Source organism: Scyliorhinus torazame, chromosome 2 (genome assembly GCF_047496885.1).
Source record: "Scyliorhinus torazame isolate Kashiwa2021f chromosome 2, sScyTor2.1, whole genome shotgun sequence".
NCBI classification, from domain to species: Eukaryota; Metazoa; Chordata; class Chondrichthyes; order Carcharhiniformes; family Scyliorhinidae; genus Scyliorhinus; species Scyliorhinus torazame.
Window position 1 is genome coordinate 101,047,762 of NC_092708.1, and position 19,727 is coordinate 101,067,488.

A 19,727-nucleotide genomic window follows, 5' to 3' on the forward strand; every position below is an offset into this window, starting at 1 on the left:
TCATATCTCATGAATCTTAAACTGAACCATTGGATTCTGGGCAGCATCTTTGCAATTTCTTTCATATTCAGAAGGGCCATGGTCTGTTTTGATTTTGAAACACAATCCCATTACATATTTTGAGAATTTTTTGCACAACCTCATTGCTTCTTTTTCTATTATGCCGTACCATTATTCTGTTTCTGTTAGCATCACCTTATTGAGTGAGCGAGTCTTCTCTAGTGCTGTAAGCAATTTGCGATGTACAGCTGTAATTCTCATCAGCATCTTCATCCAGTTTATGGACTAATTTCAATTTATGTATGCCTTTCTGCTTCGTAGAAATCACTCTCTTGATTTTCGATGACTTGGAGTGGTTTGAAGTTCTTAGTATTTAAATTTCAGTGCTGTCGTAAGTTGGCTTTTGAATTTTTCCCCCCAGGACATTGTAATTTGATTGATCTAATAGAAACCGCTACTTGGTTTGGTTTTAAACTCTGTCCGGTGTCCATCCACTTTGAGTTTAAAACTCCAATACTTGTTTTCAGTGTCATTTACCTACCCAAGGAAGATTAGGCCCTTTGCTTGTGGTTCTTCTGCTTGTATGTGGCTCTGTTTTAAAAAAAAAACATTCTGCCTTTTATAGGTTGTCAGCATTTATGAGCGACCAAACAATTTTTGAAATGGCCTATTTTTCAACAGTTGTGGCACTCTGAGCAGGCGGCATTCTTCTCCGTTCAACCTATACATGAGGTGGTGCTTCACCCCCATCCAGGTTTCTGTTATTTTTCAATCACGTGATCTGACAATTATTATAGAAGCAACGTGTTTTCGTCTGATGTTAGCCCTTTAAATGTTTCTGTTTGAGCAATACTTATTTTTTTAAAATTCTCATGCTTGCTTTCTAAGGCCCCTGCAAGGCTTCCTCCCTCATTTTTGCAACCTCTTAAAGCCCCATAAGTCTTCTAGGTATCAGCTCTCCCCTCTCCAATTCTGCATCTTGAACATCTCTCTTCTGGTGGCCGTACCTTTTAAGCTGCCTAGGCCCTAAGCACTGGAATTTCACCTTTGAAACCTTCCTCTTGGGCCAAGCGTTTTGCTGCCTGAACAGATCTCTCCTTAGTGCCAAATTTAATTTGTTGAAGCTCCTGTGAAGTGCCTTGGTACATTTTGATACTTTAAAAGTAGCATATAAATGCATTTTGCTGCTGCTTCTAAAGCCGTTATGCTGCAATTTCCTAAATGATTAGAAAAAGAAATGTATAAAAAAAAAAGGAAAAGTGGGAAGAGAAAGAATGAGAACAAGGGGAAATGGTGTACAACGGCGTTTACATTTTCAAAATGAGTTTAGAAAATCCGACGGAAAGGAATAACTGCAAAAATTGGAAACCGAAGACTGATTTAAAGCAATGTGTATTTTCTTACTACTGCTATATATTTTCAAAATGTAACTTTTTTGAATTTCGAAAGCCCTGGACTATAAATTTGGGGAGTGCAAAATGGACAATGGTGAATAGGCAACCTTTTTAACTTTGTTAAACAATAATGTTAAGAATAAATGGACTGTAGACTTGCCATTGGCATCCACCCAAAATAGATTAAATCCCCCGCCCAGTATTTTCAAAGTGATCCAGTACTGCTTTCAGATAAACATAGAACCATAAAATGGTCACAACACAGAAGATGACCATTTGGCCCGTCTTTGTGTCTCCTTGCCCTCTGAGGGAGCAATTTTCCGGATACCACTGCCTTGCCTTTACCCATGGCCCAGCAAACATTTCCTTTTCAAATAATCATCCAATTCCCCTTTGAAAATCCTCAATTGACACTGCCTCCAACATACTCTCAGGCAGTACGTTCTAGATCATAACCAATCGCTGTGTGAAAACGTTTCCCCTCATGTCACCATTGCTCCTTTTTGCCAATTATCTTAAATCTGTGTCTTTTGGTTCTTGAACCTTCCACCACTGGGATCAGCTTCTTCCCATCTGCTCTCATGATTTTGGATATTTGTATCAAACATTTCCTCAACCTTCCCCATGGCAAGCAATTCTAACTATTACCGTCTTTCCAAGTAACTGAAACCTCTCGTCTCTGGAACCATTTCTGTGAATCTGTGCTGTGCTCTCTCTAATGCCTTCATATCCTTCCTAAAGTATGGTGCCCAGAACTGGACACACTACTCCATTTGAAGCGGAACTAATGTTTCATGCATGTTCAATACCAGACTAAGCTAGACTTACAGACTAACGATACGGACTCTCGTCGATTGTGGCAAGGCTTAAACAACATAACGGGCTACAAGGCAAAGCTGAGTAGAATCTCCGACAACAGTGCACCCCTCCCCGATGAACTCAATTCATTTTTTATAATAAATTTAAAGTGCCCAATTCTCTTCTCTTTCTTTTCCAATTAAGGGGCAATTTAACGTGGCCAATCCACCTACCTTGCACATCTTTGGGTTGTAGGGGTGAGACCCACGCAGACACTGGGAGAATGTGCAAACTCCACATGGACAGTGACCCGAGGCCGGGATCGAACCTGGGTCCTTGACGCTGTGACACAGCAGTGCTAACCACTGGGCCACCGTGCCACCCCGGTACTCAATGCACTCTATGCTTGGTTCGAGCAGGAAACTATCCAACAGTTGTCAACTGCCCCAGCAGCCTCGGACACACCCGTACCTACCGTCACAGCTTCCGAAGTCAGATCGGGTTTGAAAGTGAACCCTCGGAAAGCAATGGGTCCTGATGGGGTTCCTGGTCATGCACTCATCCTGCACGGACCATCTGGTGAATGTGTTCGTGGACATCCTCAACCTCTCCCTACTCTGCTCCCAAGGTTCCCACCTGCTACTCTGCTCCCAAGGTTCCCACCTGCTTCAAGAAGACCACCATCATACCGGTGCCAAAGAAAAACCAGGCAACATGCCTCGATGACTACTGTCTGGTGGCCTTGACATCGATCATTATGAAGTGCTTTGAGAGGTTGGTCATGAGACACATCAACTCTATCCTCCCTAAATGCCTTGATCCATTGCAATTCGCACACCAGCACGACCAATCCACAGCAGATGCTATCTCCCTGGCCCTACACTCATCCCTGGAGCATCTTGACAACAAAGACTCTTAAAACAGACTCCTATTCATTAGCTACAGGTCCGCCTTCAACATCATAATCCCAGCCAATCTCATATCAAAACTCCAAAACCTAGGACTTGGCTCCTCCCTCTGCAACCTGATCCTCAACTTCCTGATCCATAGACCGCAATCAGTAAGAATAAACAACGACACCTCTCCCACGATAATCCTCAATACCCGGGCCCTGCACGGCTGTGTACCTAGCCCCCTACTATACTCCTCACGTACACGCAATTGTGTGGCACAATCCGTCTCCAATTCCATTTACATGTTTGCTGATGACACAACCGTAGTGGGTTGGATCTCAAACACTGAGGAGTCAGAGCACAGGAGGGAGATGGATGGCATGGTGTAAGGGCAACAATATCTCCCTCAATAAAAGCAAAACTAAAGAGCTGGTCATTGACTTCAGGAAGCGAGTGTCATACACACCCCTGTCTGCGTCAATGATGCCGAGGAGGAGATGGCTAATAGTTTCAAATTCACTGGTGTACACGTCACCAACTATCTGTCCTGGTCCACTCACGTTGACGCTACAATCAAGAAAGCACAACAGTGCCTATACGTCCTTAGGAAACTAAGGAAATTCGGCATGTCCACATTGACTCTTACCATTTTCAGATGCAACATAGAAGGCATCCTATATGGCTGCATCACAGCCTGGTGTGGCAATTGCTCGGCCCAAGACCATGAGAAACTCAGAGAGTCGTTAACACAGCCCAGTCCATCATGTGAACCCGCCTCCCACTCTGTCTACACCTCCTGCTGCCTTGGGAAAGTTGGCAGCATAATCAAAGACCCCTCTCACCTGGGTTATTCTCTTTTCCAATCATTTCCATCGGGCAGGAGATACAAAAGTCTGAGAACACGCAACAGCGTCTTCCCCGTTGTTGCCTGAATTATCCTCTTGTGGACTGAACTGATCTCTCTATGCATCTTCTCTACTGGTGTAGCACTATACTCCGTATGCTTCACCCGATGTCTATGTATTTACATTATGTATTTATCGTATGTCCAATGTTTTCATGTATGGAGCGATCTGCCTGAACTGCATGCAGAACAATACTTTTCATTGTACTTCAGTACACATGACAATAAATCTAAATCATATCAAATCATCAAAGTTTCCTTGCTTTGTATTCTATGCTCTATATATAAAGCCCAGGTTCACGTAAGCTTTATTAACCGCGCAGTCAACCTGCTTTGTCACCTTCAATGATTTATGCACATAAATACCTAAGTCTCTCTGTAAAGGAGTTGTTTGCAAAATGGAAGTTCTTTGCATTTCATTTCCAATACGGAAATTATTTTTGTAGTGTCAACATCATTCGTGGTTTTTTGTTTGCACCGTTAATAGTAAAACAATTCCATTTACAGTGCAGAGGGAGTTATAGAAATGAATGTTGCAGTTTGTTTTGGATTCGGTCCCTGTGCTTGAACGGTTTTAAATGTAGAACACTTATTCACTCTCTTTGGGCATATATCTTACTGATGTACCAGTAAAATAAATACATATGGGATCCTAAAATCCGTTTCCGTTGCAGTGATGCTAAGGTGCTGGAGAAACTCTGCTTCACTTTTTTGTTGCCATATCGTTGTGAAAGAAAAACTGAAATCAAAAAAGTGACACTGGATTCTTGACTGCTGGAAATCCACCAGAAGTGTGGGTTTTATTTTGATTCAATTTGCACTTTCAATATTTAGTGACAAATGGATTGCAGAGTTGTGCATTCAGTTTGCTGCGAAAAACGAAGTATCATCCTCCCCATGTTTTTGTTTTGCTCAGTTGATTTTTTGAGGTTTTCATTAATATTCCTGACTAAGCCCAATATATTTTCTATCTGACTTCCTGCTGTTTCAGTTGCCTTTTCAAATATGAGAGCAATTGTGTATTTTGCCACTGTCCATAGCTGACTGGCTCACTATTAGCAATGCTTCTGTGAAAGAAATTCCCCATTTGCTGGTGAGTTCTAATGTGTACTTTAATTTAATATCATGATCGTAGACAAGCTGTATTTCAGTACAACCTGACCCCAGTCTATGATTCAGCCTTCTGAAACGTTGGACAGTTTGCCAAGGCTGCACCTGTTGGTTTTCAGATCCAGAATGCTAAAAGTGCAGTTTGATCACCGCTGAAGAACATCCTCGCGTCGTTTATTATGATTCTGATCTCATTGAGGTTAAATATTAAATGTGTTGGGAAGTTTAATTGGAGCTGTCTCAGAACAGTCCCAAGGTTTAGTTTTCACATGTGAATGCAATGTTCTACCATTTCATTCTTTCCTAGTAGGCAATATAGTTTTTGTTTTCTATTCAAATTGGATGTAGCATGGAAGAAATATATTGCAATTCAAGTTTAGTTATTGAGAACGGGATTCTCTCAGCCCGGGGTCGGGCCTGAGAATCCCCACAACCGGCGTGAAGCAATTCTCCGCGGAGTGGAGAATTGGCGCCGGCGTGGTTGGCGCGGTGCCGGTTGGGGGCCTCTCTACATGCCCCCCCCCGCCGATTTCGGCCCGGGATGGGTCGAGCGCCCGTCGGAAAAAACACGAGTCCTGCTGGCGCCATTCACACCTGCTCTCAGCCGGTGGGACCTCAGCATGGAAGGGTCCGTGGGCGACCTGTTGGGGGGGGGGGGGGGGGGGGGGGGGGGGGGCTCCGATGTGACCTGGCCTGCGATTGGGGCCCACCGATTGGCGGGCCGGCCTCTCTGGCTGGGGGCCTCCTTTCTTCCGGCCCCTGTAGCCCTGCACCATGTTTGGTCGGGGACGGTGCGGAGAACGGAGCCATTGCGCATGAGCGTGTTGCCGCCGGTGCCACTGCGCATGCGTGGACCCCGCAGCGCTCAGTTCACACCATGATCAGCAGCTGGAGCAGCATGGTCCGCTCCAGTGCTGTGCTGGTCCCCTGTAGGGGCCAGAATTGCTGATCCTGAGGCCGTTTTGGCGCCGTCGAGAAACGCGACGGCGTTTCCGACGGCGTCAACACTTAGCTTCAGGATCACAAAATCCCGCCCTCTGTGTTACTCTCTGCAGACGTTGTCACTGTGTGGAAATGATTGGTTTTGTAGTCGCAAACTTAATCATCTGCCTATGATGTAACTAAATTCCCGTACTGGTCTTCCGAACGTGCGCTGGAATGTGGCGACTAGGGGCTTTTCACAGTAACTTCATTGAAGCCTACTTGTGACAATAAGCGATTATTATTATTATTATTATTATTATTATTATTATTATTATTCCTAACTTGGACCTTCCCACAGGTGGCTTTATCTGGGGTTGGACCTAATATGTGGTAACATTTATGTGTGTGTTCTAGGTTTGCAGCTAACACAAATTCCAACTGCTTGAATAAACAGAGCTTTAAACACTCTTAAACAAATAAAATCTTCTTGCCAAATACCAAGTAAATGGAAGAGGGCAGATCAATTATTTATTCAGCTGTCTGATTCAGCACATTGGACATCACAGCCAAACCAAACCTGAACTCACTTGGTTCCGGTGGGGGTCACAGAAAGTGATCTAAAGCAGGAAACATGGTCACTTTTCCTAACCTGAACGCCAACCAATAGAGGTTTCTTGTAATGATCATGCTACTGCTTTGACTGAGATCAGTTAAACTTGATCTATAAATGGAAATAAAGTTAGTACAGTGTTTGCTTAGTATAATTAGTCTCGCGATTCACTGTATTAAATTTTGAAGCCATACTTAAAAAGGGCATTTTGCATTGATTTTTGTCTGAGCACAATTGTCTATTAAAATACAACACAATTTGCACTTGATAAATGTCTGAGTTGTCAGTTCGGGTAAACTATTAAATGTTGCATAAGGTATCTTAATTTCTAATGCCACCCCACTCAAAGTAAAGGCCTGATTACATGTACAATTTTCCTTTACTTTCCTCTCCTGCTAGTTCATTGCCATATCCTAACCCTGGGCGTCATTCTCCGACCCCGCAGCGGTTCGGAGAATGGCCGTTGGCCGCCGTGAATCCCGCCCCCGCCGCCCGCCGAAGTCTCCAGTACCGGAGATTGGGCGGGGGCGGGAATCGGGCCGCGCCAGTTGGCGGGTCCCCCCGCTCAATTCTACGGCCCGGATGGGCCGAAGTCCCGCCCAGAAATTGCCTGCCCCGCCGGCGTAAATTAAAGTTGGTATTTACCGGCGGGACCAGGCTGCGTGGGCGGGCTCCGGGGTCCTGGGGGGGGGCGCGGGGCGATCTGACCCCGGGGGGTGCCCCCACAGTGGCCTGGCCCACGATCGGGGCCCACCGATCCGCGGGCGGGCCTGTGCCGTGGGGGCACTCTTTCCCTTCCGCCTCCGCCACGGCCTCCACCATGGCGGAGGCGGAAGTGACTCTCCCCACTGCGCATGCGCGGGAGACTGTCAGCGGCCGCTGACGCTCCTGCGCATGCGCCGCCCCGAATGTCATTTCCGCGCCAGCTGGTGGGGCAACAAAGGCCTTTTCCGCCAGCTGGTGGGGCGGAAATCCCTCCGGCGTCGGCCTAGTCCCTCAATGTCGGGGCTCGGCCGCCAAAGATGCGGAACATTCTGCACCTTTGGGGCGGCGCGATGCCCGTCTGATTGGCGCCGTTTTGGGCGCCAGTCGGCGGACATCGCGCCGTTGGGGCAGAATTTCGCCCCCTGTCTTAAGCAGCTGCGGATCCTATTATTTTCAATGGCATATTTGAAATTCCGATAAAATTAGATTGTTTTAACATTGATTTTTCTGCACCACTAGGTTTTCATCTGTCCTACAAAAGCGAAGGTTATGGGACATCTACCACAAAACTTAAATCTTCCTGGAATTCAGATGCTTGTTATTCTGTTCCGAAATTCCCCAAAACTTCCCAAAACTTCTACTATGTTCTCCTTGAGCTCTATTGTTCCAGATCTGTCCACTGAGTCTGGGCTTGTCACCTGTAGCATTATGATTTGCATGTCTGGTGCCCAGCCCAAATCCTTTACAATCTAGAACAATGTTGTTGTGCCATAGGTGTGGCAATGAGAAGTTCAGAATCTTGGGTGGGTGTGTACCAGTGTAGGCGGATTGTTTTGAAATTGCAGCATGCGCCCAAGAGCACTGCAAACAGCAAAGGCTATGGGCCCCTGAAGATAACCTGGCTGTGGTGCTGAAGACTTGTTTAAAAGAACTAGCTGCACTTTTTAGCCAACCTGTCTGTACAGTTACAATGTGGGTATGCACTCAACAGGGGGCTGGTTTGCCTCACTCGTCTAGACAGCTGGTTCGTGATGCAGAGCAAGGCCCGAAGCCCGGGTTCAATTCCCGACTGAGGTTATTCATGGAGGCCCTGACTTCTCAACCTTGCCCCTTGTCTGAGGTGTGGTGATCCTCGAGTTACATCACCACCAGTCAGCTCTTTCCCTCAAAAGGGGAAAGCAGCCGATGGTCATCTGGGGTTATGGCAAAGTTGCCGTACCTTTTGTTCACTCAACATCATTAAAAATATGTTCTAGTTGGCCTCATAAAACAGGACAAATCCAATCTGGCCAATCTGCCTATTCTCCATATTCAGCAAGGTGATGATAGTTGTTTCATCAAATGACGTGGTAGTGGATGATTATGGTTGTATAGTGGTTAGCACTGCTACCTCATAGCACCAGGTACCTTGGTTCAATTCCGGCCTTGGGTGACTGCGTGGAGTTTGCACGTTCTCCCCGTGTCTGTGTGGGTTTCCCCTGGGTGCTCCGGTTTCCTCCCATAGTACAAAGATGTGGAGGTTAAGTGGATTGGCCATGCTAAATTGCCCCCTAGTGTCCAGAAAAAAGGTTAGGTGGGGTTACTGGGTTACGGGGATAGGTGGGGGTGTGGGCCTAGGTAGGATGCTCTTTCAGAAGGTCGGTGCAGACTCAATGGGCCAAATGGCCTCCTTTGGTACTGTAGGGATTTAATGATTTCCTCCGTTACAATGACATTTACTCGCCAATAATGTGCTCAATTTGTGCCAGGACTACTTAGCTCCAGATTTCATTGCAGTCTTTGTCCAAACAAGGACATCAGAGCTGAATTTAGGGAAGAGTGACTGCCTTATCATGAAGATAGCATTTGTCTGAATATCACATTAAGGATCTCAAGTAAAATGGAAGTCAGTGGGATGAAAACTTTCCACTGACTGGAATCATACCTAGGATAAAGGGCAATGGCTGAATCTGTTGGAGACCAATCACTGCAGGCGTTTCTCAAAGCTGTGTCCTGATCCCAACCATCTTCAGCACCTCCCTTCCATCATAAGGTCAGCGGTAGGGTGTTAGCTGATGATTGCACAATGTTCACACCATTCACGGCTCCTCAGATATTGAAGCGATCCATGCCCACACGCAGCAAGATTTGAACAACATTCACTCCTTGGCCAATACGAATTCTACAGAATGGAAAGGTCTTGTCCAGTTTATCTGGGTGCAAGTATTTAATCTTCCCCAAATGTAAATTTACTGTCACTGCGCACATGGTCACTCACCAAAATCAGTATTATTGTCTGCACAGTGTTATAAATAACTAATGGGATATGTTTCTGTCAAATTAACAATATTGCCCAATGCTGTTAATTAGTGCTCTCTGGTTTGTTTAATAGTCATGGTGGGATCACCTCTTGGGCACACACAAACTAACACTGCACTATAACGTTGCTGATCTGAATATTAATAACCCATGTTGCATATCTATCAGACAATATTTGTAACCAGACGCCAACAATGGGCATCATCATTTTACTAGGATTTTTCTGGGATTCTTGAATTGGTTGGTGAATCTTCAAAAGGGAAGAAAAATGTGAAATGGGGAGGGCTGGGATTTTGGGGATGGGCGGGGGAGGGGGGGGGGGGCGTTGGGTTTAGGGGTTGTTGGAATAAGGGGCCTGGAAAGAGGAGAAGCTGCACAATTTCTCTGCCTGGCCCTGGTATATATAGGTGCACTCACAGTGCTGTTAGGAAGGGAGTTTGAGATATTTACTCCAGCCTTTACATTAAAGGTGTTGATGATGACAGCGATTACATATCGTGCATGTAGTAAAAGTAACACAGTATATTGCTGTTGGAGCTCCAGGTCCAAACATGTTATCAGTATGTGTATTCGTGACTGTAGTTTGTGATTAGTGATAATTGACAATACCACAACAATAAAGACTGTAATTAGGTGCAAATCTTTCCCTACCCCCGCCCTGGCAAAAAAAAACTGTTGCAGAGATAGCTTTGATGCGTACCTCGTACCTGCTAGACAGGGCTGGTCACAGCGTCTAAATTTTACCAAGAAAGTGAAACCACAAAAATGTCTAGCTCTGGCATGCATAATTGCATTGCCGTTCAATCTAGTTACTTTAACAATCTAAAACAGCTGCATTTTCAGGATTGATCACTGCAACAAGAAACAATTTATCCCAGAGACTGATGGCTCAGGGTCCCCAGTGGGTAAAACTGTAGAAACAGCAATGGGACAGGCAACAGGCCACATCTCTGTCCCACACAAAGTATCAAGTGACAAATAATTTCAATAAAATGCAGCATGTCTCTGCTCCCACAGTCCAGCCTTGGGAGTCCAACCATTTTCCTTTTTTAAAACCAGCTAGGCACTGAAGCAGAGGAGTTTCAATGTTTCCCTTGGATCTCTCCAAAGTGTTTACTTAAACAACTCCACTTTCAGGTTTTGTCGGGTAGCCTATGAAGGTTTGTTGGAGCTGTTATAAAATCTGCACAAAGACTTTCCACATATTCACAGTGAAGTAGCAACCAGCTGAATGCTGATGTTTCAAACGTGGTTGGCATGATTTCAGCTGTCTAAACAGTGTTGGATGGAGCCAGATAACCTATTTTGAGAAATGTCACCATTGTACAGTGCGCAAGCTGCTTGGTTCAGTAGAATTGTGGTTTCAGAAATACCCTGGAGCTAGGGAGTTGGTTTGCACAAGTCTACTGTTGTCTCTGTCTGCGATTGTTTCCCTTTACCATTGTGTATTTTCTTCCCCTTGGCTTTTTTTCATATATAAGAAGTTCAGATGTATGTAGGTCAGGCAGAGATTCATTAAAATGTTAATTGTAGTGTGTTTTTGTTTCAGTTCTACGATGTTAACTGGCGCGATGATCCTTCCTGTGTTGATGACACTGACCTTTCCAAGTTCTAGTTGTGAAGGTAAGGAACAGTAAATGCTGCATTTAACCCTGTTCTTGCTGAATAAAGCAGGACACTGTGTGGTCTTTTAGTTGTTGTGAACAGTCAGTAAACATAATGTCTCATCAAAGTGAATTTCCAATAAATAAATTTCAAGATCATCTGATCCATTTGTTGGGTCTAACATGAATATGCACTTGAATAATAGTTCACTGGATATACTAATGCCACCCATGTATGGCTAATACACCCACAGAGCCATTCAACTTTCTTAGAGGGCCTGTGGCTAATCCTCTATAATTACCTAAGAGCATAAACTATAAGCCATAGGAGCAGAATTAGACCACTCGGCCCATCGAGTCTACTCCGCCATTCAATCATGCCTAATGTTTGTGTGGCGATACGATAGCACTGTTGTTTCACAGCGCCAGGGACCCAGGTTTGATTCCCGGCTTGGGTCACTGTCTGTGTGGAGTCTGCATGCTCTCCCCGTGTCTGCGTGGGTTTCCTACCACATGTCCCAAAAGACATGCTTGTTAGGTAAATTGGACGTTCTGAATTCTCCCCCAAACAGGCGCCGGAGTGTGGTGACTAGGGGATTTTCACAGTAACTTCATTTCAGTGTTAATGCATAATGATCTTTATTCGTGTCACAAGTAGACTTACATTGTCAAAGGCCATCTGGAAATCTAAATAGATCATGCCCACTGGTTCTCCTTTGTCTAGCTTTCTTATTACCTCCTCAAAGAACTCTTAATAGATTTGTCAGACATGACCTCCCCTTGCTGTTCTACTGTCTTCCTTGCAAGGCTCCCTTCCAATCAACTCTGGCCAGCTCTTCCCTCATGTCTTTGTAGTTACCCTTATTTAATTGTAATACCATTACATCTGATTGCAGCTTCTCCCTCTCAAACTGCAGGGTAAATTCTATCATATTGTGGTCACTGCTCCCTAAGGGTTCCTTCACCTTAAGTTCCCTAATCGAGTCTGTCTCATTACACATCACCAAATCCAGAATTGCCTGTTCCCTAATAGGCTCTGTCACAAGCTGCTCCAAAAAACCATCTCTTAGACATTCCACAAATTCCTTTTCTTGGGATCCACTACCAACTTGATTTTCACCGTCCACCTGCATATTGAAGTCCTCATGATTGTAATATCGCCTTTTTCACATGCCTTTTCTATCTCCTGATTTATTTTCTGCCCCAGATCCTGACTACTGCTCGGGGACTGTACATACGTCCCATCCAGGTCTTTCTTTACGATTCCTCAACTCTACCCATACAGATTCTATGCATTCTGATTCTATATCGCTCCTTGCTATCAATTTAACTTCATTCCTTACTAACAATGCATCCCCGCCCCCTTTGTCCATCTGCCTGTCCTTTGGATAGGACATATATCCTTGGATATTTAGATCCCAGCCCTGATCCCCATGCAGCCACATCTCTGTGATGCCCACAGCATCGTACGGCTAATTTCAATGTGCGCAATAAGCTCATTTACCTTGGTCTGCATTAAGGTACAACCCCCTCAATCCTGCATTGCCCACCTTCCTTCTCATATTTGTCACCTTTTTTGCTCTGCCTGAAATTAGATTCCTGCCACCTTTTATACTCTCTCTGCTCTATTATGCGGTCTGTAAACTTTACTAACCTCTCCTGAGTCCTCGGCTTGTTAAAGTCCTCGTCATTAACCTGCACTTCTACCTTCTCCTTTAACTTTGATTTTCTAATTTTCCATACAACTGATTCAGAATGAAGACTGTCCTATCGGAGCAGGTCCCCTCTTCCCCAGTACTGGTGCCAATGCCCCATGAATTCAAACCCATTCCATCCACACCAACCTTTGAGCCACGCATATACCTCCTTAATCTTATTGACCCTGTGCCAATCACTCGTGAATCAGGTAGTAATGCAGAGATTATTACCTTTTTGGTTCTGCTTTATGATTTAGCTCCTAGCTGTTCATAATCCCTTGACATCTGTCCGTGTTACTGATGTCATTGGTACCTACATGGACCACGACAACGGTATCTTTACCCTCCCACTCCCAGGTTTCTCTGCACCCCAGCTGAGATATCCCGAACTCGAGTACCAGGCAGGCAACACAACCTTCGGGATTCTCGATCCTGGTCACAGAGAACAGTGTCAATGCCCCTGACTATATTATTCGCAATTACGACTACATTTATTTTCTCTTTCCCCCATTTGAACGGCTCCCTGTGCCACCGTGCTGTGGTCAGTTTACTCATCCTCCCTGCATTCCTTGATTCTGTCCACACAGGGAGCAAGAATCTCAAACCTATTGGACAGGGATAAAGGCTGAGGCTCCTGCAACCCTAACTCCTGGATCCCTCTGCCGGCCGCAGCCACGCTCTCCTGTTCCTGGCCACTGGCTGAATTCAACGTATTTAATCTAAGGGGTGTGACTGCCTCCTGGAACACAGTGACCCCTCAGTTGTATCCTTGGGTTTTGACGTGTAACCTCTGGTGTTGTGGTGATGTACTTGTTCTTCTCCAGTGGCTTATGATCTGTCTCCACTGTGAGCTTTGTCCCGAACAAGTAGGTGAAACCTGGTGATCCCAAAGAGTTTCTCATTTGATATTAGACTATCACAGAATGGTTACAGTATAGAAGGAGGCCATTCACCTCATCATGCCTATGCTGGCTCTCTGAAGGAGCTATTCAGCTCGTCCCACTCACTTGTTTTTCCCCACACCCCTATCAGTTTTCATTGTCAGATAATCTGATTCACTTTTGAAAGCCTCTATCCTCCTCCCATCACACTGTCACAGTCAGTCCATTTCAGATTCTAATAACTTACTGTGTTTCTAATTTAAAAAAAATCCTCCTATCGCCATTGCTTCTTTTGCCAATTGCCTTAAATTGTACCCTCTCATTCTTCATCCTTTCACCAATGAGAAGCGTTTTTTTCTATCTACTCTGCTCAGACCTCTCCGGATTTTGAATACCTCTATCAAATCTCTGCTTGACCTTCTCTTCTCCAAGGAGAACAGTGCCAACTTCTCAATCTTTTTATAACTGGAGTAATTTGTCTGTGTCTGTGCTGGTGGCAGACTTTTTAAATCCAGTATGACAGGTTAATCATTTTGCAGAAGACATACACAGAGAGCTTTTTGCAATTCGCCCACTTGGATTGGATTGGATTTGTTTATTGTCACGTATACCGAGGTACAGTGAAAAGTATTTTTCTGCGAGCAGCTCAACAAAGCACATGAAAATAAAATAAAATAAAATACATAATAGGGCAACACAAGGTACACAATGTAACGACATAAACAATGGCATCGGGTGAAGCATTCAGGGGTGTAGTGTTAATCAGGCTAGTCCATAAGAGGGTCGTTTAGGAGTCTGGTAACAGCGTGAAAAAGCTGTTTGAGTCTGTTCGAGGGTGTTCTCAGACTTTTGTATCTCCTGCCCAATGGAAGAAGTTGGAAGAGTGAGTAAGCCGGGTGGGAGGGGTCTTTGATTATGCTGCCCACTATCCCCAGGCAGCGGGAGGTGTAGATGGAGTCAATGGATGGGAGACAGGTTCGTGTGATGGACTGGGCTGTGTTCATGACTCTCTGATGTTTCTTGCGGTCCTGGGCCGAGCAGTTGCCATACCAGGCTGTGATGCAGCCAGATAGGATGCTTTCTATGGTGCATCTGTAAAAGCTGGTCAGAGTCAATGTGGACATGTCGAATTACCTTAGTTTCCTGAGGAAGTGTAGGCACTGTTGTGCTTTCTCGGTGGTAGCGTCAATGTGGGTGGACCAGGACAAATTTTTGGAGATGTGTACCCCTAGGAATTTGAAACTGCTAACCATCTCCATCTCGGCCCAGTTGATGCTGACAGGGGTGTGTACAGTACTTTTGCTTCCTGAAGTCAATGACCAGCTCTTTAGTTTTGTTGGCATTGAGGGAGAGATTGTTGTCGCTACACCACTCCACTAGGTTCTCTATCTGCCGCCTGTATTCTGACTCGTCGTTATTCAAAATCAGGCCCACTATAGTTGTATTGTCAGCAAACCTGCAGATGAAGTTGGAACTAAATTTTGCCACAAAGTAATGTGTGTATAGTAGGGAATATAGTAGGAGGCTAAGTATTCAGCCTTGCGGTGCCCTGGTATTGAGGACTATTGTGGAGTAGGTGTTGTTTATTCTTACTCATTGTGGTCTGTGAGTCTGAAAGTCGAGGATCCATTTGCAGAGTGAGGAGCCAAATTCTAGGTTTTGGAGCGATGATATGAGCTTGGCTGGGATTATGGTGTTGAAGGTGGAGCTGTAGTCAATAAATAGGAGTCTGATGTAGGACTCCCTGTTGTCGAGATGCTCTCGGGATGAGTGTAGGGCCAGGAAGATGGCGTCTGCTGTGGATCGGTTGCAGCGGTATGCGAATTGCAGTGGATCAAGGCATCCTGGGAGTATGGAGTTGATGCGCTTCATGACCAATCTCTCGATGCACTTCATTACAACTGAAGTCAGGGCCACCGGACAGTAGTCACTGAAGCACGTTGCCTGGTTCAACTTTGGCACCGGTCTGATGGTGGTCTTCTTGAAGCAGCTGGTGACCTTTGAGCGGAGTAGGGACAGGTTAAAGATGTCCGCCAACACATCTGTGAGCAGATCCGCGCAGGCTCTGATTGCACGACCACGGATCCCGTCCGGACCCGTCTCCTTCTGAGGGTTCACTTTCAGGAAGGCCGATCTGATTTTGGCAGTTGTGATGGTGGGCATGGGTGTGTTATGGGCTGCTGGGGCACTCGACAGCGGCACTCGACAACCCTTTGAGTGTATGGGCAGCACAGTCTCACAGTAGTTAGCACAGTTGCTTCACAGCTCCAGGATCCCAGGTTCGATTCCTGGCTTGGGTCACTGTCTGTGTGGAGTCTGCACGTTCTCCCCGTGTCTGCGTGGTTTCCTCCCGGTGCTCCGATTTCCTCCGACAGTCCAGAGATGTGCAGGTTAGGAGGATTGGCCATGCTAAATTGCCCTTAGTGTCCAAAATGTTTGGTGGGGTGCTCTTTCCAAGGGCTGGTGCAGACTCGATGGGCCGAATGGCCTCCTTCTGCACTGTAAATTCTATGTTGTCTTTCGGGGTCACAGTATTGAAGGTATGACTCAGTTGATGCTTCTTCTTCAAATCATTGAACATTGGTATTCATCCTACCATTGGACTGACATGTCTTTCTTCAGAATTCTCTGTGGAAATGGAATTTTAAAAAATACCTTTTTAATGGAGCACATTTTGGTTGTTGAAAATCAAACCTTTGAGTCTGGTGGGACAAGTGTAGGTTCGTGCTCCTAAGTAGTAAACTGAGGAAACAATACCTCCCAAAGTGCGTCCTAAATGTTGTCCGGGATAACATTTTGGACTCTCTTGACAAGTGAATGGACCAGTGTCCATTTTCTGCGTCCAGTTTGGGAAAACTGTTTAGCTCCAGCAAATGTCAGATTTAGCTCCTCAAGTACTGGTATTTTATGAGGCCACCTCTTTCAGGCTTTGTTTAGCCTCCAATCGAAATATGGTCAAATGGAACCACCTGTTTTGATTGCAGTAATGATGGAACTGCACCAGTCCATGTTATGTTACACTTCTCAAATTATGCCTTGTTTTTCCATTCCATCTAGTTCCAACCTCAGTTTTTCTCACGTTGGGTTGATTCATGGCATTACACCTTCTTTATGGTGTTAGACTGTGGCCCTGTGGAAGACCCCAATGGTGTCAAATCAGTCCAGGTACAACCTCTATAGGTCACGTACCAGTCCAATGCTGGTGCTGTTGCTTTGATAGTCGTGGCCCTCAGACCGGGTCACCTGACAGATGATGGCCATGTTAAGTTGTTTGCATGCTGGCAAACCTGCTACTGGCTGTTCTACTTTGTCAATTATGTAGAACGTAGGAGAAGACTATATTGACTCCTTCTACCTGTATTCCAAGCCGAGGGAACATAGGCACTTTATTGTCAGACTAAGCCATAAGACCATAAGACATTGGTGCAGAATTCGGCCACTCGGCCCATCGAGTCTGCTCCGCCATTCAATCATGGCTGATATTGTCTCATCCCTATTCTCCTGCCTTTTGCCCATAACACCTGATCCCCTAAATAATGAGCCATAAATAAAGATTCTTATTATGATCAAGCTTCCCACTTATGGGTTAGATTGCGGTTTCAATGCCTCATGGAACATGTCTGAGAATGTTTAAAGGCAGAGTTTTGGCACTTGCGGGTGTGTTAATCTTTCCTCAGTCGATACCTGCCAGGTTTGTTGGAGCAGATGGAAGGGGTGAAAGCTAAATGGGTGGAGGAGATGGGGCCAATACTGAAGTAGGAGGGATGGAATGAGGGGCTGCGAAGGGTGAGTACTATTACGTCATGTGCGAGATTGAGCCTTATCCAGATAAAGGTAGTTTTTCGAGAACATCTCACTAAAGATGAGGTTTTTTTCAGGGGGTGGAGGATAGGTGAGAGTGCTGCTCAAGGGGGCCTGCACCCAACTCTCAGATGTGGCGTGTTCCAGTTCTAAACTGGTGGGTTTCTGGAGGTCCGTTTTCAACACCATGTCAGCAATCTTAAATATTAAGCTGGAGCCCTGCCCTCTGGTGGCTGTCTTTGAGATTTCGGATGTGCTGGAGCTACAGATGGGTGCTGGGCAGATGTCCTTGCCTCCACCTTGTTGGTGGAGTGGAGGTGTATCCTGCTGGGCTGGAGGTTGATAACACTGCTGAGTGCCTCGGCGTGGCTTATAGTATTTGATGGGAGTTATTGCACCTCAAGAAGGTCAAGTACACCCTGAGGAGGTCGATTGAAGGGTTCCAGCGATGGCAGCCGTTTATATGCATTCCTGTGATGGAAGAAGTGAATGTTTAAGGTGGTTCGATGGGGTGCCAGTCAAGCGGGCTACTTTGTCCTGGATGGTGTGGAGCTTTTATAGTGTTACTAGAACTGCGCTTGCTCAGGCAAGTGTATAGTATTCCATCATCCTCCAGACTTGTGTCTTGTAGATGGTGGACAGGCTTTGGGGAGTGACTTACTTTGACAAAGCTTTGAAAAAGGGTCACCTGGAGTCGAAACGTTAGCTCTTTTCTCTCCCTACAGATGCTGCCAGACCTGCTGAGATTTTCCAGCATTTTCTCTTTTGGTTTCAGTTCTAGCATCCGCAGTAATTTGCTTTTGTCCATATGATTTATATGGCTGGTCCAGTTCAGTTTCTGGTCACTGACAACCCCAGGATGTTGATAGTGGAGGATTCAGCAATGGCAATACCATTGAATAGAAAGAGGTTTCTGTGTTCTTTTTAAAAATTAATTTACAAGATGTGGGCGTCACTGTTTAGGCCAGCGTTTATTGCCCATCCCTAGTCGCCCTTCAGAAGGTGGTGGTGAGTTGCCTTCTTGAACTGTTGTAGTCCTTAAGGTGGTACATCCTTCTGTGGTCAGGATGTACCACTAGCGCTGTTAAGGAGCGAGTTCCAGGATGTTGCCCCAGCGACTGTGAAGGAACGGCGATATATATCCAAGTCAAGGTGGCGAGTGACTTGGAGGGGAACCTCCAGGTGGTGGGCTTCCCAGGTTTCTGCTGATCTTGTCCTCCTAGGTGGTTGTGGTTGTGGGTTTGGAAGGTGCTGTCTAAGGAACCTTGCTGAGTTACTACAGTGCATTTCGTAGATGGTACACATGGCTGCCACTGTTCGTTGGTGGTGGAGGGTTTGAATGTTTGTGGAGCAATCAAACGGGCTGCTTCGTCCAGGATGGTGTTGAGTTTCTTCGAGTGTTTTCAGAGCTGCGCACATCCAGACAAAGTGGAGAGTATTCCATTACACTCCTGACTTATGCCTTGTAGATGGTGAGATTGTCTCTTGTTGGAGATGGTCATTGCCTGGAACTTGTGCAGTGTGAATGTTACTTGCTACTTATCAGCCCAAGCCTGAATGTTCTCGTGGTCTTGTGGCATATTAACATGTACTGCTGCAGTTACTGAGGTGTCACGAATGGTACTGAGCATTGTGCAATCATTAATAAACATCCCAATTATGACCTTTATGACGGAGGGAAGGTAATTAAAATGATTGAAGGTGGTTAGGCCTCGGACACAACCCTGAGGAACTCCAGCAATGATGTCCTGAAACTGAGATGATGGACCTTTAATAACCACCACCATCTTCCTTTTGTACCAGACATGAATTCAATCAGAGAGTTCCCCCTCTGATTCGCATTTACTTCAATTTTGCAAGGGCCCCCTGCCACATTGGGTCAAATCCTGCCTTAATATCAAGGACAGTCACTCATCTCACCTCCTTGAGTTCAACTCATTTGTCCATGCTTTAGCCAAGGCTGTATCTAATGAGGTTAGAAGCCAAGTGGTCATGGCAGAACCCAAACTGAGCATCATTGAGCCGGTTTTTGCTGTGTAAGTGCTATTTGCTAGCACCTTCCGTCACTTTGCTGATGACTGAGAGGAGACCATTAGAGTGTCATTAAC

At 45.6% G+C, this 19,727-nt stretch overlaps 1 protein-coding gene across 4 annotated transcripts in view; it reads left to right on the top strand.

The window, feature by feature from the left end:
• Positions 1-19,727, top strand: part of LOC140390115 (activin receptor type-1-like) — a 137,530-nt gene that overhangs the window by 50,737 nt on the left and 67,066 nt on the right. For all 4 annotated transcript variants that reach the window (XM_072475064.1, XM_072475050.1, XM_072475041.1 and 1 more), the window contains one exon: positions 11,186-11,259. In XM_072475064.1, the coding sequence (XP_072331165.1) occupies positions 11,193-11,259 (67 nt within the window). In that variant the 5' untranslated portion in view covers positions 11,186-11,192. The remainder of the gene's footprint in view (positions 1-11,185; positions 11,260-19,727) is intronic.